This window comes from Etheostoma spectabile, unplaced genomic scaffold (assembly GCF_008692095.1).
Source record: "Etheostoma spectabile isolate EspeVRDwgs_2016 unplaced genomic scaffold, UIUC_Espe_1.0 scaffold00003582, whole genome shotgun sequence".
Taxonomy (NCBI): domain Eukaryota; kingdom Metazoa; phylum Chordata; class Actinopteri; order Perciformes; family Percidae; genus Etheostoma; species Etheostoma spectabile.
Window position 1 is genome coordinate 59,136 of NW_022603045.1, and position 22,888 is coordinate 82,023.

The following is a 22,888-nucleotide window of genomic DNA, read 5'->3' on the forward strand; positions in this document are numbered from 1 at the left end:
AAGAAGGCAAGTGAAGTTTGTGACAATTTCGCCTTAGAGCTGCAGTTACAGCAGCGCTGTGTGTTCATGGACTCACAATAACATGTGGAATAACATGTCGAATCTCTCTCCCTAAGGTGACGAAAAAGCTCGCAGGTACGGCTGCAGACACGGCCGCCTGGGTTACCAACGTGGGTAACGAGCACGGGCAGGTCCTCATCAGTGTCCTCACCTGCTCCGAGGGCACAGAGGGCCTGTCCCCCATGGCGGCCGGGTTGATGAGGCGGTACCGATTCGCCGAGGTGCCACCCCCCCAGCTGATCTACGTGGATCGCGACTGCTGCAGCCGAGACGGCGTGTCAAAGACAGCTGCCTTGTTTCAGGTGTGAAACTGACACTGTTAATAGCATTGTTAATAATAGCTTTCTTTATCTCACATTTCACAATATAAGATATATAAGTATGAGATGGATTTAGATGATTTTTGTGTGTGTGTGTGTATATGTTACGTTTATGAAAATTAAACCACATTTTTCTTGTTCTGTCCTTTTTGTTCTGTCACAGGAGTGGGGACAGCTCGTGGTGAGACTGGACATCTGGCACCTGATGCGGCGCTTCGCATCAGGTGTCACCACAGAGACCCACGAGCTGTACGCCCCCTTCATGAGGCAGCTGTCTCATTGCATCTTCGAGGTGGACTCGGGAGATGCCCGCCGTCTCACGGAGGCTAAGCGGTCTCAGCTGGAGGGGCAGCACGGGATGGTTGGCCTGACTGACGCCGAGGTCGTCAGGAGGATCTCCAGGGAGGAGTGGAGGCTCCACTGTCGTCGACGGACACGTGGAGCCGAGGAGTCGACACTCCTCATCCAGGACCTCCTAGAGACCTTCAGCGGACAAGCCGGGCGCAACATCCTGGACATCCCGTTGCTGGATGCTCTCCGCATCCAGGAAATTTGGAGTACGCAGAGGCCCCACCTCAGCTGCATCCAGGACCCACCGGGCGTGCAGCTGTACACCCAGACCGGCAGGCTGACAAAGGGAGGAGTCAGCCTGCCGGTTTATCGCTGCGCGAGGGGCTCCACGTCACTGGAGTCCTTCCACCTCCACCTCAACCGGTTCATCCCAGGTACTTGCATGTTTCTCACAGCTTGTGCTCAAATATTCTGTATTAACATAAAACTCTGATTAATTTATTATCAATAACCTGCCTCCTCAGGGACGCGCGCCAGTGCATTGCACTTCCAGGCGTTCCTGGTTGATGGACTGGTGAGGTGGAATGAGGACCGCGCAGCAGCAGCTGCACCCCCGGTCGCAGCTGAGGAAAGGGTGGGACCTCTGCACTCCTACAGTGGCCACCTCAAGCACGTCCTTAACCTGAAGAGCCAACGGGTGCTTGGCCTTCCTATGGTTAAGGACTACACCAAGCCTGCTGAGTACACAGGTACGTGTGATCTCTAAAAAAAATTATTCAAACATGATAGCTATGAGAAAAATGAGCACTAACAAATCCTTTGCTTTGTATTTCTGCTGTACGACAGGGGAGCTCATAGGAGTTGAGTACCTGTACCAGCAGACTGGCAGAGTGCTTGAGGTTGTCAGCTTGGACCCTGACACTCCGGACGAGGCTGCTGCCATTGAGTCCCTCGGGGAGGACGAGGATGAGGGTATCGGGGAGGAGGTTGAGGACCCAACTGTCTTCGAGCCCGATGCCCTCTCCGGCAACACAGTGGCAGCAGCTCGGTCAGGGGATCCAGCTGACGCACCCCCGTCTGAGCCATCCGGTCCCGCCGCCCCTCACCACCATGCCTCTTCCGAGGCCCCAGAAGGTCCTACTTCCAAACAGTCCTCCTCAGAGTCTGAGGTAAGCTCACTGACTGACTACACACTCATGTTGATGACATTATGTGTTAAGAATAATAATAATAATAATAATAATGATAATAATAATAACTGAGTTGAAAATGAATCAGTTTATTTCAGACAATATACTCCCAGTATATATTTATATGTAGATTTCTTTAGGTTTATTTGTTATTTGTAACACTTTTATTGTTTATTTGTTATTTGTATACAAACATATAATATTTGATAGATATTTCCCAGTGCTCTCTTTACTCACAGTCATTTCCCTTTCTTGTGTTTCTTGTCAGGAGGAGATGCAGGGTCCTGATGGTCACCCAGGATACCAACATGTCCTGAGGCTGGCCCAGGCCCTGCTGGAAGCACGGAGCCTTCTGGGGCTGTCAGACCGGAGGGTAGACAGGCTCATTGTGCTCTGGCATCAATTGCCAGAGCACGACAAGAGGAGAGTCGTCTACCCTCCGAGATACCGGGAGAGGCAGCCTAAGGGGCGGTTTAAGGCTGCGAAGGGGACAAACACCTCCTGTCCTGAAAAGGAGAGTCTCCAACGGTGAGACTCTTTGCAAATATTATTATGTTATTTCTCTAATTACAACATGCTGTGTAATAACCCACTCTGTGCTCTCATTGACTCTTTCAGCAGCCTTCTCGGACCGAACTCGGGCCCTGCAAACTGGCCCAGCGCCAGTCGCCTGGTAGAGGCCATTTGCAGCCAGCTCTGCCAGCTCCACCCCACCCCAAAGGCACGTGGTCCGGGGGGATCCGTCGGGACAGGTGGGCCCTGGTCCTCTCGGACTACGTGGCCATCAGAGCGGCAGTGCTGGCCAGCCCGAGGCTGATGGCTCAGACGGACATCCAGCTCTTTGAGCTAAACCAGAGGACCCTCTCCCAGTGGTAAGAGTTTAACATAAAACAGTGTTGACATGATGTAATCTGTACTGACAGTTATCTAATGATTGAAGCTCAAGAGTCTAAAAGCAGAATATGTTTTTCTTCCAGGTTCTCTTGGCGCCAGAAAGAGGAGGAGAAGGCTGTGCTGCTGCAGGCAAGTGGCGTCATGCCTGTGGCAGCACTGGCTGGAGAGCCCCTCCCTCCAGCAAAAGGGCTGTCCTCTGTCCAGGTGGGACAAGGACAGCCCTTTGCCTTCACTGTCCCTGAGGAGCAGCCCGGACACCAACGCCCACTTCTCCCGGGCCCTCCTCCTCCTCCTCCTGCGCCTCCAGGTGGGGAGCATCCAGGCCCATCTGGAGGCGCATGCCAACGCCTCCTCCTCCCGGGCCCTGCTCTTCCTCCTCCTCCTCCTCCTCCAAAACCCTCTTCCTCCTCCACTCCTCCAGTACTGCTCCCGGGCCTTCCTCTTCCTGCACGGATCCCAAGGACCACTGAGTTCAGGAAGAGGAAGGCGGCCGAAGCTGCCGCTGCAGGGCAGGGGCCGCCGCCCGGGAGCAAATCCCGTCGGCAGACGGCGCAGTACGTCTGCAGCAAGTGTGGCCAGCCCAAAAGGCTGGAGACTGGCCACACTCGTGTGGATGGAGTGGCGTACTGCGCTACTGTCGGCGGGAAGTCTGTGGAGGAGTGGCGGGAGGACATCAAAAGAAAAAAAAACAGTAACCCAGGGGGGCCGGGGCCCATGCTTTAATTTTATTTTAGTTTTCTCTTTATTCAGTTTTCTCTTTTATTTGGTTCTGTTTTTGTATTTTTATTCCTTTCCTTTTATTCATATTTTATTATTTATTTTATTTTATTGTGTTGCTGCACATTAACTTGGTATTCTGCGGTAACCAATAAAAATCAGAAACTGCACTTTGTTTTGAAGCTTTTTTATTAACGAACATCTAAAACACACAACATATCTTCTAACCGTTACTTTAAAGTGTTTGTATGATATACACACAGTCAGATTAAGCTTGTTAACGTATCAAAATGCATTTTAGGATGACATGTCTTTCACCACCACCTAGACCGAGGGCCCCTCATCCAGTCTCCAGTCATCCAGGTTCAAGTCATCCGGTCTCCAGTCATCCAGTCATCCGGTCTCCAGTCATCCGGTCTCCAGTCATCCGGTCTCCAGTCCTCCGGTCTCCAGTCATCCAGTCATCCAGTCTCCAGTCATCCAGATTCAAGTCATCCAGTCTCCTGAAATTAGACAAAACATAAAGCTTGACATTATTGATTTCATACTACTTATTTCAACATTAAATCTTATAAAAGTTACAGTTTAGATGATGTATGTAAACTCAGATGAAGCTTGCAGACGTGTAGCCTATCTACAACGTTGTTTTTGATGGCATCTTTATCGCCGCAGGCGGGGTTCGAACCGCCAGCCTCAAAACTTCCAAAAAAAAGCCCACTAATTGCTTAATTGCTAGCCCCCCTCCCGCAGGAAAACAGCGTGAGCAGGATCCTCTCTGTTCCGATGTTCCAACTTGTTCCAACTTGAACCAATCACAGAACGGTGCGTCTGTTCCGATTGTTCCGAATTCCAAGTTCTCGACTAATCACACGAGACACGTTTTTAGCCCACCAATCAGATGGCTCATTTTGTTCCAACTACCGCCATCTTGGATTCTCTCGCTAAGCGCGCTGTCATTCTGCCTTTGCTATTGACAGCAACGCTTGAGTAAGTACACACTTCTTCATATTATTAAAAAATGAATGTATAACACTGTATAAACTATGATTTTGTCTGTTGTTAGTCCCACTGACTTAACGCTGTGTTTTTACTGAAATATCCGAGTGCTTGTTGCTTGCAAAACGGCCGTACTGTACAAGTCCGCCGTCATTATAACTCCGGTCCGCTTCGGACTTTTTGTGCACATTTAACGTGTCTAAAAGAGTGCATAACGCAGTATAAACTAGTACTTATTTCTGTATTTAGCCCCACTAACTTAACGCTGGGTATTTATGGCTCTTTGGGGAATATCTGAGTGTGTTTTTTGTTACTAAAACGGCCGTACTGTACACGTCCGCCGTCAGTATAACGCCGGTCCGTTTTTTGGGTTTTTTTTTTTGGGGACTTATTGTACACAAAATGCATTGTCATGTATAATACAGTGACTCTGTTTAATATTATTAATTACTGTCTTGATTGTCAGGCTAATCTTATCTTATCTAATCTTACATCTTACATAAAACAGTGTGTGTTAACTGTGTTATCCTCTCTGTTACTGTGTGTTGTAGATTAAGACATCTTCTTAAAGAAATTAACTGTAAGTACCACATGTCATTTGTTTTTAATCATTTTAACTTATTTTCATGTTGAAATATGTACTGCCAGACATTGTGTTAATGTTTATTTATTTATGTAGATGGAAATTCCTACATTCCGAAGGGCCCCTAATGGGACCCTTCTGTTGAAGGCTTCGGCCGAAGCCCAAGCCCTTGCCCTCCGGCCCCCTGGCAGCCAGGCCCCCTACAGGGCCAAGCAGCCACAGGAGGTGGATGCGGAGGCCTGGGCCCACGTCAACTCCGAGGGTGGCGACACCACCAATGCCACCCTCATCCTGAGCCGGTGGAAGGTCCAGTTTGGTAAATACCAGGGGAAGACCTTCCACTGGCTACTGGAGAATGACGTGGGCTACAGCGTCAATCTTGTGGCCTCCCACAAGAAGGAGCGAGAGAGGACAGGGTCTCAGTCCCCGCTGATGGCCAACAAGGTGGAGTATTGTAGTCTGACTTACACAAAACAATTGAAAGAGTGATGATCTGATGACATTTTAACCTTTATTCCTTTGTGAACATGCAGGATGCCTTCACCCGCTACTCCTCGGCGTCCCCTGACTTTATGGAGGCAGTCAAGTTCCACCAGGCGTTCGAGGAGGCGCGGGTGAAGTCCCTCCAGCCCGGGCAGGAGGGACAGGCACTTGTTGGCTTCTGGGACTTCAAATTTGAGACCCTGCAGAGCCTGTATGAGTCTGGGGACTCCAAAAAGATCCGGTAAATTTTATATATGTTTGTATAGCTGGTGTACTGAGTACTGGTTAGAAGATTTCATGTGACAAATAGTCTTTTTATTATTTTGGATTTATTTTTATACAGCTTTGTCAACTACCTCCAGAGGAAGGCGCCAGCTCCCGGCACGCAGATGGAGAACGCCGCACACTACATCCGGAAGAGAGACAGAGAGCAGAGAGCCAGGGCTGCTGCTGCATCCACCACAAACACCAGCAGCGGCAGCAGCAGCCAAGCCTCTGTCTAGGCCGCAAGCCAGAGAGCCAAGAGTGTCTCACAGTAAGTGTTACACTGTAAAGCTGTCTGTATGATGTACCTGGGTGTGGTTGTAATGTTGTATCATTAAAGATGTTGTTGTGTGTTTGTGTTATAGACCTCTTGGATCTACGCTTGCGGCCTTTGTCTCCGGGCGGCGTTCTCTGTCTGCGGTGGAAATGCAGGCCAAACTGAAAAAGTTGGTCCCCAAGCCTGCATTTCCAGGCAAGTCCAGCTTGAATTAAATACAGAGTTAAGCGTTTATACTGTTGTATTCCCTGAGGAAAGGAATTACTTTATAATGTTCTGTTCTCTGTGTGGTTACAGCCTCTTCCTTCCGGCCCTTTAGACCAGCTCTTCCCTCCGCTTCCACCGGGGAGCCCTCGGATGAAGAGCTGGTCGAGGCGGTAGTTGACTTGGAGAAGCGTAAGTCATATTTTACAATTTGGCACATTGTTTATGTAGATGAAGCTTGAATTAATTGTTAATGATTGAAGCTCAAGAGTCTAAAAGCAGAATATGTTTGTCTTACAGGTTCTCTCGGCGCCAGAAAGAAGAGGAGAAGGCTGTGCTGCTGCAGGCAAGTGGCGTCATCCCTGTGGCAGCACTGGCTGGAGAGCCTCTCCCTCCAGCAAAAGGGCTGTCCTCTGTCCAGGTGGGACAAGGACAGCCCTTTGCCTTCAATGTCCCCGAGGAGCAGCCCGGACCCTCATTGATCGGACTGCCTTCTCTTCCTCCTCCTCCTCCTCCTCCTCCTGCGCCTCCAGGTGGGGAACATCCAGGCCCATCTGGAGGCGCATACCCACGCTTTCTGCTCCCGGGCCCTCCTCCTCCTCCTCCTCCAACACCTTCACCCTCCTCCACTCCTCCAGTACTGCTCTCATGGACATGGCACTAGACACCGAAGAAGTGTGGATGTCAGGATTGCCTGAGAAATATGCACAGAGACCTGCAACACCAGAGTTTGAAGGCATGTGTTTGGCTGAGTTTGCTTCACAGTACAGGACTCTGTATGGACAGCAAACCAAAAGCAAAAATGCCATTCCCCTTCTGAATGACAAAGGACACGTTCAAAAAAGAACAGTAGGAAAACCTGCCATCATCAGATTTCCTCGCTTCTCACAAACTAACATGCTCTCGGGCCTTCCTCTTCCTGCACGTATTCCCAGGACCACTCAATTTAGGAAGAGGAAGGCGGCCGAAGCTGCCGCTGCAGGGCAGGGGCCGCCGCCCGGGAGCAAATCCCGTCGGCGCAGTACGTCTGCAGCAAGTGTGGCCAGCCCAAAAGGCTGGAGACTGGCCACACTCGTGTGGGGGGTGTGTCGTACTGCACTACTGTCGGCGGGAAGTCTGTGGAGGAGTGGCGGGAAGAGATGAGGAGAAAAATGAACAGTGACCCAGGGCGGCCGGGGCCAATGTGAATGTTTTGATTTTATTTCCTTCAGTTTACTTTTATTTGGTTCTGCTTTGATTATTTTTATTCTTATTTATTATTTTTTATTGCCTCTGGTGGATTTCTGCGGAATATGGTTAACTGCTGCTCAGATCTCCACAGGCTAATCTGTCACATCAAAGTTCTGTGTTGCACTTTGACCAATAAAAATCAGAAACTGCACTTTTTTAAAGCTTTTTTATTTCTACAGACAACTCTATAAACATCCAACACAGGGAGCAGGTTTAGTTTATAAAGCTCATTCAAGACAGAATATACACAGTAAGACCTGAGTCTGCTGTTAAGTGTCATAAATAAAAAAAATCTTCAAATGCTATAACAGTAAAAATAAAAGCCGTTGTGTGTTTGCTCCTATAATCGGCCACTGATTTATTTATTATTTTATCAGTGAGCAAACCTCCCTCCTGATAAAAAGTGTTGCACAACCAGGATCTTTAGTTGGTGAATAACGGTCAAATCAAAATCTGATGCATGGACTAAATAGTTGAGTACAAAAGTCATTAACGTCATCTGAAATCGGCGTGTAGTTTCTGTTTAGCATCTCACATCACACTTTCAGTCACTACAAGACTACTATACTATGGTCAGAAACATTGTGCCAGAATATGAACAATAACGGCGCTGTCAACGGCCTTATCTGCTAACGTTAACTAGCTACAGACCATTAAACGGGCTTCAAACAGTAGACCAACGTTAATACACCGTTAATGTTTAGTTATGGTAACCAGCTAGCTAAGCTTACTAGCTGTAACTTGCTAAACTTTGCTTGTCGTTACCGAACTAATGTTAACCATGCAAATAAAACATTGAAACAAGATATAGCTTGCAACACAGTTAAAAATAAATAACTGAAATTGAAACATTTGAAATATAAGACCCACCTGAGGCAGTGGGATTGTCTGCCTCTCCATTCACCATAGCCTCTAACAAGGCTGTGGCGGAGTTAAGTGCCCCTGTGGTTTGGCATACCGGTTGGTCACCAAGTATGGAGTCCAGTATGTTAAAATATGGGGATCTTCTTTTCTGAACGCCACTACCACTTCGTCCAAGCTCCTTTTTTTGGTCCCGAAAATCTTTACAATTTTTTTTATTTTGTTTAATAGTTCATCCACACTCCTCTGGTAACCCGCAACAGACATCTCAAGTTGAAGCGTTTCAAAGACGGGTTTTGTCCTTACAACTCCATGAAGTTTATTTTGAATTTCTGTGGAGGACCACAGAGCCAGCAGACAGTTGGTTTACTCCACAGACCTCGGTTGTTTTTTTTCCCATTCATGTCCAAAGCTAATATTAACAGCTGTCTATAGATAACAGCTGACCGGTGTTTTAAAAACATCATGATAACCCCGCCCCCAGCACCTGACGTATCCGTTTAGACCAGCGCTAAGTTTTACGAATTGATACTATAAATAAAAATTGAATTAAGTTGGTGCTGATTTGAACCCGTTTACTTGGCCCAGAGCCAGGTTTATTTGTGTGGAAAAGCAAAGAACCGGTTCGATGTCTGGCACTGACTAAGAAACAGCACCAGAACTGCGTTGGGTGAAAAGACATATTATAGCTACCTTAACTTTAGCTCAACGGTCTGAGCAATAATCACTTATATAATTACAATTTGACACATCTACACAAAATCAACACTTAACATAAACAGTCTTAGGACCTTAGCGAATGTCACTTTACAACTTTTACTTAAAAGATTAGAAAAATAAGAGCCTTGCTAAAACCTTCTGCGGTAACGTCACAAATAGCAGCCATTTTCTGCTAACTAACTTTACATTGGTTATTTACGGTAACAAAACGTTACTAATTTACCAAAACACAGTAGTATACTACACACAAAACACAGACAAAACACATGTAACGTTACCGGGGCCCTGGTGACATTTATTCACCTAAAAGAGAGAATTAAAACACAGTAAGTCTGTCGTCTGGCCTTCAGCGGAAAGTTCCCTCAGACGCTGGTTCAGACATTGGGCCGAAACCAACCGTTAATATACGTGACGTAACCAACGGATGATCTCTTAATATACAGTACGTAAAATACAGTACTTAACGTAACCAAAGGATGATCTCTTAATATAAAGTATGTAACATAACCAACGGATGATCCCTTAATATACAGTACGTAACGTAACCAACGGATGAGCTTGTGCCTTAATAACATAGACCTTTAACTGTTGTCAAAATTAGTCTTCCATGTGTAGACAATGTTGGAGCTAAATCCTGCTCCATTCTCAGGGTTCATTCAATTAGTAGTCCAAATCTCAGATGGAATAAATAAAGAATAAATACAACAATGTGGTTGCAATTATTCAGTAAATTGTAATGAGGAAGAGTTTTCATACTCAATAATTTAATTTCCTTTTTTAACTCTTAATCATTTTTTGGGGGGGGTTCTTTTTTATTTTCACAGGTTTGTGTGAGTGTGTGTGTCTATGAGTGAGTAAGAGATACAGAGAGAAAGAGAGAGAGAGGGGGGGGGGGGGGGGGGCGGGGGGTTGGAATGTGTTTGTGTGTGTAACTTAATTTGTAATATTATTTATACCGCAACTGCCTTTTATTTTTTTATAAAACACAGAAAGAAAGTTTCAGACACTCAAAAAAACTGGTTAGAGCCAGCAGGCAGTTTAAAAAAAATAAAACTCCGACGGCAGAGATGCAACCAAATAGCTTTCTACCAAGCACTATGTCTGAACAATCCCCACGGTTACCAGAAGTCTCCTGGTTGCTAAGTACTAGTTTGAAACGAAGTATAAAACAAACCTGAAGCTGAAGAAACCCTAAATGTTAACAGAAAAGCCCGTCTTCTAAAATGTCTACCTGCTGCGTGCACTGGTAGAAACCTGAAAACAACAAGTACAACAGGCATTTTAGTTCCAAGCCATTATAGTCACATGGTTCTAATGTGTACTGTATGAATATATTGCCTCTTTTTTTAAAGCATAAGTCAAAAAACCACACAAACCTAACCACTAAGGGCGGTGGATATGAAGGTAAATGTTGCAAAATGCAAAAACAAATATATGTAAATGTAAAACAAAAAAGTTTACAGCTGTCATTGTAGTTATGTAAACATCAATGTACACATTTTTCAAATCTTTTTAAGAAAATGGGTGTGTTTTTTCTGTGAGTAAAAATTTCAGTTACAGCAAATTACAAGCTCCCATTTTATCAGCTCAAATGTGTATGCATAGTGAGTGAAAGTGTGTCAATGGTTAGACAGCTGGGACTGTGGCTAGCTAACGTTAGCTTCTGTAACGTCACAGAAGTCACTACCGAAGAAATAACTAGCCAACAGTAATGTTAAAATATGCATGTAAGCATGTAGCCTGTTCATATCCCCAAAAATACAAATTTTTTAACTTACTCTCAAAACGTTGCTGAATTTATTTATCCTAAATCTAGTTGACTATCAAAACATTAGAACCGGCGAACAGTTATAACGGAAAACCTTCAAAATAAAAGCACGAGTCACTGAATTGCACCTGCTAGCTTACGTTGAGACTCAGCTTTTACTTCAAAAGCAAGAATGTTAAGCCAGAAATGGGGCACTGACAAGTGAATTTGCTTGATAATATAAAAATACTCTTAGTGTTGGTGCTATATATTTGCTCTGATTTCACTCAAAAAACTTAAACATTTTATAATACAATAATAATAATAATGACAACATCGGTGGCTCAGGAGACCAAAGATTACCTTTACAATCAGTTACCTATTTTATGATAATGTGTACTGTACGTTAAAGCCTCGCTCTGCCTCGCCCCCTTATCGCGTTAACGTCACTGCCAAACAGAGACAGGCCCACGGAACAACAGCGTTAACGAGATAAATGTTGGATGAGTCGCTGATGTCGCAATATCAACATTAACGCCAAATTAACGGACCCTTCTGGCCACAACCACACGAAACGCACTCACAATACCGACAAATCAACATTGTTATATTCTACAATTTTCTATGAAATAATTACCTTTTACACAAATTTGAGGAGATCAACCTTAAACTTTTGGTTGGCAGACACACAGTGGTGGGGGGGGGGGGGGGGCATTATTGTTTCATATCTGCTCAGATTAAAAATACGGACAATTTACTGTGAATAATTCCTAGATAAGGACCCACAAGTAATGTTGAAGCGGAACATAATGGATGCTTATTTGACCTAATGCTATAAAAATACCTCATACAAAGCTGCTCAGTTTGTAAAAAATCAGTTTTTTTTATCTCCAAATCCCAAAGAGCTCATAAACAGCACACACTGTAAAGCCGTCGAACAGCAGCTCGCGTTAGCAAGCTAACGTTAATATTAGCTAACGTTATTAGCATTGTACCGCTTTTCCCATGAAAAGTTCCCATGATGCAATTTGAAGTGTAAATATGAATTACGTACTGTGGACAATTTCTGTTAAAATATACAGCCAAACAACTGTTAATTTACAGATATTTCTCAGAGTGCTGCTGTTTGCGAGACTTCCTAGTAATGTAAAAAATAAATTAGTTATATGGGGCAGAATTATGTAATAGTAGGCCTATAAATGTATCTACAGAAAGTGAGAAGTGCTTCTCCCAAGAAATGTGATGTAATGATGGTAGTGAGGCCAAGAAAGAAAAAGTTCCATATCTTTTCATACTTCTCTGGGTTCCTCCTCACACTGAATAAGATTTTCTCAAGTGTGCTGTGACTCCTTGTAAATAAACATGTCCAACATAAAAAAATGTCATTTAGCATCGTAACCAGAGATGGGAAGTAACAAAGTACAAATACTTTGTTGCTGTACTCAAGTAGATTTTTCAGATATTTTTTACTTTACTTTACTATTTATTTTTGTGGCAACTTTTTACTTCTACTCCTTACATTTAACACAAATATCGGTACTTTCTACTCCTTACATTTTACAAAATTGGCTCGTTACTTTAGTTTTGTACAAGAGGTTGTTATGTCGGACAATAGCGTAGACACGCGCCTCAAACCTCGAGCGGGTGCGCGCACCACACGGAGAAAAAATGAGAGAAAAGAAAAAGAGACTAGCTGTCCGGAGGATAATCAGCTGAGATTGTATGTGTGCCTCTTTGAGAACTGTAAGTCATATAACTCATGTTGTCAGTTCACTTAAGCCTGTTATTGGTCTATAGTTCTTGCACATTTAAAGTAAGTTAGCTAGTGATTCTGGTGTGTTCTTCACCTGTTAGCTAGGTTGCACGTTGATCTTAATGAAGCATCAGCACTTTCACCAGCTTTATTCGCATGAGTTTTTTGTTTTTTTAACTGAACTTCAGATACTGTAATTCAATTGACAAGTGGATGGAAACTTAGCTAGAGAGAAGTTATCGCCGTCTGTTTTAACAGACACATCAGAATCAGCTTTAATGCAGTCCTAATCTAGTCCTCAACTTTCACATCATTTCACTGGAGTTATCCTCATTTATGTTTACGTCAATAATACCATATTCAATTTAAATGGATGGGAATATATCTACTGTACGTTGCATTTGCCGCAAGACTAAGACAACTCAACAGATTCGGCATTTGGCATTAATTCACAGCCAATCATTGAGGCTTGATGGCGCTAACGTTAGCACCATAGACCGTTAATATTAATGGACAGAGCATGTGTGACGTCACCCATTGGTTTGTGGAGATCAGAAATGAGTCGTTGAGTTTGCGTTTATGGGCGCAGCCATCGTGGTTACGGATGTGACGATTTTAGAGAAGAGGGCGGAGTGAGAGAGGAGCCACAGACCGGTGGGCGGGATATACAGTCTATGGGCGGGATCTGACTGACGTTAGCTGAGAGTTAGCAACGCTGCTCTACTTTCACTGGCACTGTGGTTGCAACTGCTGCTGAATAATTCAAGGTAAGATTTAGCTTCACTAGGTTTTAAGTATATCTTTGTCCCATATAGTCTATGGTTATATAACATATAAGAGTCACATTGCAAAGTAAATGTATCTGAAGTTACCATGTAAATTGTCTGTAACGTTAGCTTGCCGCTTAGCTAGCTATGGTAAAACATGCTAACGTTAATTTTTTTAATCGAAGTTTACTTCTCGTAGTTTAAACGTAGTGTCAGCGAAATGCAAAACGGCGATTGTCAATGCTTATCATTGTGTAACGCTATTAGCACATGTATAACCAAGTTTCTTATAACATTTGGCTAACTGTAATAACCATAATGCACCGATAATGTGCTACTGTTTGCCCTGTCAGTCTATAGTTGGGGCATTTAACCTTGACATGCTGTTAAGAGCTAATGTTAGCAGAAATAAGCTTATTTAACTAAGTTACAGTTACACTAAAGAACAATGGACTGTTGTTGATTCATGTGTATTCTCCTGGATAATTAATGAAGTAGTTACATGCTAGTGTGCATAGATATTTAACTGTGAGGGGCTCAAATGGAAATTGATGATTCTTTCATTCTTTTAGAAATAAGAGTGCTGAGAGCCACGATGGCATGTTCACCCCCAAATACCCCAGAAGTAAGCAAAAGTAATAGTTCTTTTGCTATATATTGTGAAACATTAAACTTTAATCAGACTTTTTTTACAACTAAGCCAAGGTAATAATGCATTTTCAAATAGTGTGTAATTAAGAGTGCTGTTCATTTATCCTTTTTCTCTATAGCTTAAAATATTTGCTTGGCTGGTCTGCGGTGGAAGAGACTTCTCCCTTTCTTTTACCAGTCCCTACAAGGAAGAGCTGTCCCGGACGTCCTCCTTATTCACTGTGGCGGGAATGACCTGGGAGATGTCAAGGGCGTCAACCTCGTCGCAGGGATGGAGGAGGACCTGCAGCACCTCCACCTGCAGTATCCAGGCATGATAGCACAAGTGCTGTAAGATTTAAATGTTAAGCTGTATTTTTATATTGTGATTTGTAAAGTCAACCATTTCTACTGTAATTAACAGACATAGAGATTCAGCGACCTCTTTATTATGCAGACATGTCTTGTGACAGTTAAGTTTGCCTTTACCTTAACCCACAGCAGTGTTTTATGTATGGAATTTACTCTGGTAAAAGGTGAACTACATTATTTAATTCATATATTTTTAAAAATCTTTAGTGGTTGGTTAATGTATTTTTTTTTAAGTTGATGCCCATTTCAATGTGAAAAAAGGTCCTTCTAAAGCTACATTTGTTGTTTTTCTGAAGTAACTATAATAGGAACATCCAGCATTGTAGTCATACAAGAAGACATTGGTAATTTTATAGAATTTGTAATTGATAAAAAGTGTCTTTCTATTTTGGCTTTAATACACATAAATGTTACCATACTTGCTTTTCTTGTGTATTTTGAACATTTTTAGTAGATAATTGAAAATGCACTAGGTGCTGTTTAATCTGTGCAGGGCTATTGTAAAATCATAGCGTATGATCACAAATTGCAAAGGAGAATTAAACAACTTATTAAATGTCAGTAACTAATGATTAAATCAAATGTATCTGGTACATTTGATTTAATCATTAGTTACTGACATTTTTAAAGTATGAAAACTAAAAACCATACAAGGAGATGCAATGTCAATATTTAATTCTAACAGTACATAAATACATAAAATATACAAGACCCTTTATGTGAAATTACTAAACATACTTTCACCTGTGACTGCTAGAGTATATTCATTATTTTATTCCAGTTTAATACTACAGTTTTAATCCACAAAACTACTTAATGTTACTACTATCACCTATCAAACTACAGCAGAAACTAAGTCAACCACAAGAAATTGAACCTCTAACTACCAAGTGCCAAAAGTTGGTCCATCCTTCCAGCAGAAGATGCTGAACCAAAAATGATTTTCTGGCATTTTTACAATCAGAACACATTTGAGAACTTTGGATGTGGTCAACGCTCTGGTTTCCACATCCAGATGAAATGGCACCAAATACGCCGCTCTATAACACCAGGTCTTCCTTCTGGAGGCTCTATACACCAGGTCTTCCTTCTGGAGGCTCTGCTCATTCAGTTTTCAGTGTGGATACCTTTGTAGTTCCAGTAAAAGACAAATATGTAGTTAAGGCACGGTAGATCACAATTAATTATATATGAGCTAATTTATGAGACACACACTAAATTATTTATTTAAATTAATAATACCTGCTTGTCTCTAAAAACTGATCTTCCTCAAAGTGTGAACTGCAGACGTGACTTTTCGTGGTTCCATTTGCTGGTCTCTCTCCTCATGTTCACCAACCATTGCTTCAGCCTGGCCTCATCAACAGGAAGTCTGTTAGGACAGAAATTCATGTTGTGCATTTAGAACTCACATCCCAAAGGTGTATATTCTATCAATTTACACTAACAAGGCACCACATCTGCTGTATGCATCTGTAATGAAAATGATTGAAATGTATATTTAATAGATTAATATAATGTCATACCCCAACGTAACTTTACAATAATGTCTAATTGTTTCATGTGCGCCATTTTATCGCTAACAATCTGACCCACCCCCCCACCCGGAGACCTCCGTCTCCAAGTCAACGCGCTCCCGCCGCAGCTTAGTCCGTGTGGTGATGGCGATGCTGGGTGGCTGCTGCTGCGGCGAGGGTGACAGGGTGCCCGGTAACCTCTCGCCCAGAAAGATCCGCAGCCCCGACTGGGGGGGGTGCAGGCCTCACCATGGCCGTCTTTTGCCCGCCTCCGGGTAACGTTGCCCAAACTTTCGGGATACATATATTTGACTCAAAAGCAGGTCTACGTTTGACGTACAAATCCGCCACACGAAGATGTGAGGGGTTATGTCTGAATCACACGCTGTTCCACGATGATCTTGCCCCGTGCTAATAGGGTCTATGAATTTGCAATATAACGTTAGCTACATCAGGCTTTGATTTTAAGCTAACGTTACCATTACATGCGCATCGATTAGCACTAATACCACCTATTACAGATCAACAGATCACAGGCGAGATCGTTGGCGAGATCGGTGCATACCTACTGTATTCGACTGTAACATTAAATATATTTTAATACGTTTATACATAGACTGCATGCGTTTATACGGTCTGCATAGCCTTATTAGTTAGTCCGCTAGCTTGCTTAGCAAGGTGCAATCTAGAAACTAGCTAACTGATATTAATTGAGATGCTAACGTTGGCTGACGAAAAACTGTATTAAAACAAAATATAATTTTACTTACCGGAAAAACTGAACTTCCGATTCCTTTGAGTGTCTTGCCGTGCAACCCAACGCTGAACAAGACATTATTATCCGACCAAAGTGTCACAGCCACAGCGATGAAACGTAGTCAACCCCCAAAATGAAGTTCACGTGCCGTGGACAAGCTTTGCTAACACTCTGTCATGATTGACAGGCCGAGAACTGTCAATCACATCGTAGCCACGCCCTAAAACACCCCCGGCTTTATCGCCTATTTTAAAATCAACGAGACCGTAATTTCAAAAATGAACATCATTCTGTATTGCAGAATACTTAGAACTAGCGATCGAGACCATAAACTCATTATGAAGATGTTTACTGAGGTAATAAATCAAGTGAGAAGTGGCTCATTTCTCCATAGACTTCTATTGAAACCGACCTCTTTTGCAACCACGCGTGTCGCCCTCTGCAGGAATTCAGATAGAATGCAGGTTTAAGTTACTTCCGCAGTGGTTGCACTTTTCGAAACCGGATGCTCTGTCCACTTATATTAACGGTCTATGGTTTCAAGTCAGGTCAATTTAGCAGGGTGGTGTGAGGGCCAAAAGAACAGCAAAAGCAACATTTTCAGCCCAACAAATGTTACATACCCTATCAGGAGACCTCAAGGAACAGCGTGATATACTCTATACAACCATTCTATCACCCCTTTAAATAAACCTGTTAATTCACACTCCTGTCTCTGTGTTCTGTCTGCATTTGGGTTCTGTTCCTAGTAGTTACCACTTCAGAAGTACAGTAAGTACATCATTTATATGTTGGATGTATATTTTATTATATTTAAACTGTTTGAATTTGATATTGACATTGCATGTCCTTGTATGGTTTGGTTTTACTCTAAAAAAAGGTCAGTGCATTTGATTTAATCATCAGATTGAATCATTAGATTGAATCATTAGATTGAATAAGTTTTTTTTCCTTTGCAATTTGTGATCATACTTGTTATGAATTTATAATAACCCTACACAAATTAAACAGCACCTAGTGCATTTTCAATTACACTTGACTTAATTACAAATTCAATGTCTTCTTGTATGACTACAATACTGTATGTCCCTATAGTCACTACAGAAAAACGACAAATGTATTTCCAGAAAGACCTTTTATTGCACATTGAAATGGGCAGTAACTTAAAGAATTACATAAACCACAAACACTGTCAATATTTCTAAGTTTCTGTTGAAAATTGAATTAAATAGTGTAGTTCACCTTTTACAATCTAATGTAAATTCCACACATAAAACACTGCTGTGGGTTAAGGTAAAGGCAAACTTGCCATCATGGCTCTCAGCAATCCTATTTCTGAAAGAAATAAAGAATCTCAATTTCCGTTTGAGTCCCTTATGTTAAATATCTATGCACACTAGCATGCAACTGTACTTTATTAATTAGCTAGGAGAATACACATGAATCAACAACAGTCCGTTGTTCTTTAGTGTAACTGCAAGTTAGTTAAATTAGCTTTTTTCTGCTAACAGTAGCTCTTAACAGCATGTCAAGGCTAAATGCGCCTAAAAAAAAAAACTAAAGACTGACGGGGAAAACAGTAGCACGGCATTATTGGTGCATGATGGTTATTACAGTTAGCTAAATTAAAAGTAAACTTTGATTGGCAGAAAATGAACGTTAGCATGTTTTACCATAGCTAGCAAAAGTGGCAAGCTAACGTTACAGACCATTTACATGGTAACTTCAGATACATTTACTTTACAATGGGACTCCTCTTATATGTAATAACTATGGGATTAAGATATACTTAAAACCTAGCAAAGCTACATCTTACCTTGAATTATGTAGGCTAGCTTTCAGCAGCAGTCGCATCCACATTGGCGGTGAAAGTGGTTAGCTGAAGTAACGGTTGAGCAGCATTGCTAACTCTCAGCTAACGTCAGTCAGATCCCGCCCATAGACTGTATATCCCACCCACCCGTCTGTGGCTCCTCCCTCACCTCCGCCCTCTCGTCTAAAATCATCACATCCACAACCAGGATGGCTGCACCCATAAACGCAAACTTGACGACTTATATCAGATCTCTACGAACCAATGGGTGACATCACGCATGCTCTGTACATTAATATTAACGGTATATGGCGTAACCTTTATTGTTCATATGTCAAGCATTTAGGATGACATATCTTTCTCCACCTAGATTTTGGTTTAAGTAATTAGCCAGGGCCCCTCATCCAGTCTCCTGTAATCAAACAACATAAAACACTCCACGACCGGTTGCGGAAGCGCTATGCTATAGGCAGACGCCAAGCCAAATGCATACATGTTGATTCATAAACAATCTGCAGAGCAAGCAGTGTATCGATTGCATTTCTGGTTTAAATGACTGATAAATAAAAAAATATCCACCAGACTCCATTTTAAAAAACAGTACTTTTGGCGTGTATAGAGCAAACATATGTGCACATGTAAATGAGTAACGTATGTGTTTATTCCTACCAACACTAGAGTTGTGATGGTTAGAAAAGTGTAACAAAGACCAAAATCGGCTTTTCATAATTTTATTTGGTTTCTGTCTGCTTTGAATGAAGAATACGATGCTAAAATTAGTGTTTATTTACATGGAGTCTGGTGGGTTTATCGATGCGAGCCTTAGCAAAGCACACTGTACATGTATAAACCCCCAGTTTTGCTCAAATTATAATTTTAGTTTCAATGGTAAAGTGTCTTATCCCTTCAGCGCTATACCTTTTTACAACCTATTTAATAGGGATGAGCGAGTACAGCATTATCTGTATCTGTATCTGTTTACCACATGAATTATCCGGATCCGTACTCGGACTGGGCGGGGCCTAAACCGGAAGTGGTCATATTTAACCCGGAAGTGGGTCAGGTTCTCTTGAAATGTGCGGGCCTTTAACCGGTATGTTATTTTAAGCATGCAATTGATATGAGTTGATCAAAATTGTTATATTTATTGCTGATTTGAAAACTATTTACATGACAGCATCAAGCTTCAGATCAATGGTGTTGTCATGGTAACAAACAAACTATGTACATAACGTTTTGCAACAATGAATACAACACATGGGGTTGCAATTATGAAGTAAAATGTAATGAACAAGAGTTTTCATACTCAATATAACTTTCTTTTTTTAACTTTTTAACTTTTTTATGATCAGTGTGATTTTTTTTTTTTTGTTCTTTATTTTTTTATTTCCACACCAGGTATATGTGTGTGTGTGTGTGGTGTGTGTGTGTGTGTGTGAGTAAGAGAGAGACACAGAGAGAGAGGGGGCGGGGGCAGCTGACAGTAAAAAAAAAAAATCTCCGATGGCAGAGACGCAACTGGAGTCGCATTTAAAACAAGCAGCACGTCTGAAACCCACGTTCACCAGAAATCTACTGGTTACTATGTAAGGACTACAAACCCCACGTTCACCAGAAATCTACTGGTTACTATGTAAGGACTACAAACCCCACGTTCATCAGAAATCTACTGGTTACTATGTAAGGACTACAAACCGAAGTTAAAAACAAACCTGAAGCTGAAGAAACCCTAAACGTTACCGGAACAGATCCGCAGACCGAATTGACTGCCTGCCTGACGGAGCGGGAGCGCGCTCGCGAGAGAGAGCGAGAGAGAGTGAGAGAGAGAGAGAGAGGGAGAGGGAGAGTGGCCAGGGAGCGCATTTCTCCTTGTTCTGTGTGTGTGATTGATCCGAGCGTGTTTGTAGGCGGGGGGGGGCGCTGTGATTATCACAGAACGCAGCGCGGCCAGTTGAGGAGTTTTATTCAATCCGAGCACGGATATTGACTCTTATTACTCGGATAATACTTGTACTCGGCAAAAGTGCTTTATCCGTACCGGATACTCGTTTCAGCCGGATACTCGGATCACCCCTACTATTTAAGACCTTTCTGTTTCCCAGAAAAGGCTATGACGTACCTAGCACTAAACCAACCAGACTCCATTTAAAAAACAGTACTTTTAGCGTGTATAAAGCCAACATATGTTCACGTGGAAATCGGTAAAAAAATTATTTTATTTTTATTTAACCTTTATTTATCCAGGTAAACTGTTTGAGAACCAATTCTCATTTACAAACATGACCTGGCCAAGAGGCTACAGAAATAGATATGAACATACTGTACAACTTTACATAGTCAAAGCGCATGACACATAGAACAAGCGACTGAATAAAAAAAGACAGTCAACGAAGAAAGATAAAGAATAAGAGCTTAAATATGTGTGTATAATATGGTTCATGATTGTCAGCAGGAACAAGAGTCAACAATGTAATTTTGGAGGTTTTGCTTAAAGGTGGAAATTGGGATCAGAGATGTAAGTTTCAGGGTATTTTGTAGTGTATTCCAGTCATGTACTGCTGCAAAGCGGAAGGCATTACGTCCAAAGGTAGTAGAGGTAGGAGGGGTACTAAATTAATCAAATTACTCGATCTTGTGTGATAGGTGTTATGAACGGCATGAAGAAGAGATAACAAATAGGGAGGTGTCTTGCCCAGGATCGTCTTGTATATAAAGAGAAACCAGTGATGTAGCCGCCGGGTGTAAAGGGAGGGCCATCCCACCAGGTTGTACAGGTCACAATGATGAGTGTGAAAGGGTGCATTAGTAGCAAAACGAATGGCTGAATGGTAGATTGTGTCAAGTTTTTTTAGGGCTGTGTTTGGTGCCATTTTGTAAATAATATCACCATAGTCCAAAATTGGCAGTACTGTCATCTTAACAAGGGTGCATTTGGTAGCATGAGTAAAGGAAGCTTTATTACGGAAAAGAAAGGCTAGTCTAGCTTTGACTTTTGCTTGAAGGTTATTGATGTGTGTTTTGAATGACAGAGATGAATCCAACCAAATACCTAGATATTTATATTTATTGACGTACTCCAAAGCCATACCGTTCATACAGGTGATTGTAGGTGGAGTCTCGGTGATCGGTTTTCGGCTAAAAGGATACATTTAGTCTTACTGGTATTAATACGGAGTTGGAGTTTATCAAAGAACTGTTCTATATTGGTGAAGCTGAGTTTAAGACTAGAAGCCGCAGAATGAGAGAGGAACCAACTGAGTACAAAATGGTATCATCTGCATAAAGATGAATCCGAGAGGTTCCAACAGCTCTGGCTATATCATTGATGTAGATAGAAAAAAGGGTTGGGCCCAAGATAGAGCCTTGAGGCACACCTTTAGAGATAATAAGTGGGTCTGACATAATATTTTCAACCTTCAATTGTTGTACAAATGTGTTGATTTACCAACACTAGAGTAGTGATGGTTGGAAAAGTGTGATTTGGGAGAAACCGTGCTTGATATCTGAATGCGCATTCAGCCAATAAACACAACAAGTCTTGTCTTCGGTTTCAACTTTTAATTATGTTTCTACGTTAAAGTATGGCAATGCAGCGTGGCCTCAAAGAGGTGTTGTTTTGAGCTGTGTTGAGTGATATCCCATTAAAGTCTATGAGTAATTTTGCACCGTTTTTTGCAGATTTTGCAGATTAGACACGTTTTCATGTAATTTGTGTGCACGTGTTGGCAACGCTCCTTAACCTATAGTAGCCTACTAACGTTAGCTACTTCATGACAGCTATACTATCCGTTAACAGTCAGCTAGCATGTCTATGCGCTCTAACTTAGTTTAACGTTTTAAATCCCAAAATACTTAAGTTACGTTGATTATTGTTAATTACTGTTAAAGTTATTTATTGTGTAATGCAGCTTACAGTTGATGGCAGCTGATTAGACAACAAAACAACAATAATAGGTTTTCTAACGTAACTTTTCTATGTAATTAATTATGTTAACGTTAAAGAAAACATACAATTAGTGCAAAAAATGCATCCCTTTCTCTATTTCCCTAAGACAGTGAACTAACTATAAACCAGCAGGAGTAACGGGGGGCAGAGCCAGAGCGCTTTCAGCAGCAGACCTAACAGTAAGTTTATCTTTGTTCCATAGTTATTACATAGAAGGAGTCACATTGTAAAGTAAATGTATCTGTAAGTTACCATGTAAAATTGTCTGTAACGTTTGATTAGATTTTCGAGTATAATTCCACGGTTCCATTTCTTAATATTACTTATTTTTTTTAAGTGGCAGGTTGCTATGCCATTTTTAGACTTTTATGCAATATAATCTGACCTTTGTTTGCAATGTACCCACTACATGTTAAATGTAAAACAGTAACAACATAATGTAACAATAACTTATATCTTCAGTCAATCAAGTTAAAAGAAAAGAAAAGCTTGCAAA

General features: G+C 42.0%; 1 protein-coding gene across 1 annotated transcript; it reads left to right on the forward strand.

Annotated features, from left to right (window-relative positions):
• Window positions 1-5,105: 5,105 nt before the first annotated feature.
• Window positions 5,106-6,037, forward strand: LOC116676642 (uncharacterized). Its single transcript, XM_032507609.1, has 3 exons — window positions 5,106-5,495; window positions 5,585-5,775; window positions 5,878-6,037. The coding sequence occupies exons 1-3, from the start codon at window positions 5,148-5,150 to the stop codon at window positions 6,035-6,037; spliced, it is 699 nt and encodes a 232-aa protein (XP_032363500.1). The 5' UTR covers window positions 5,106-5,147.
• The last annotated feature ends 16,851 nt before the right edge of the window (window positions 6,038-22,888 follow it).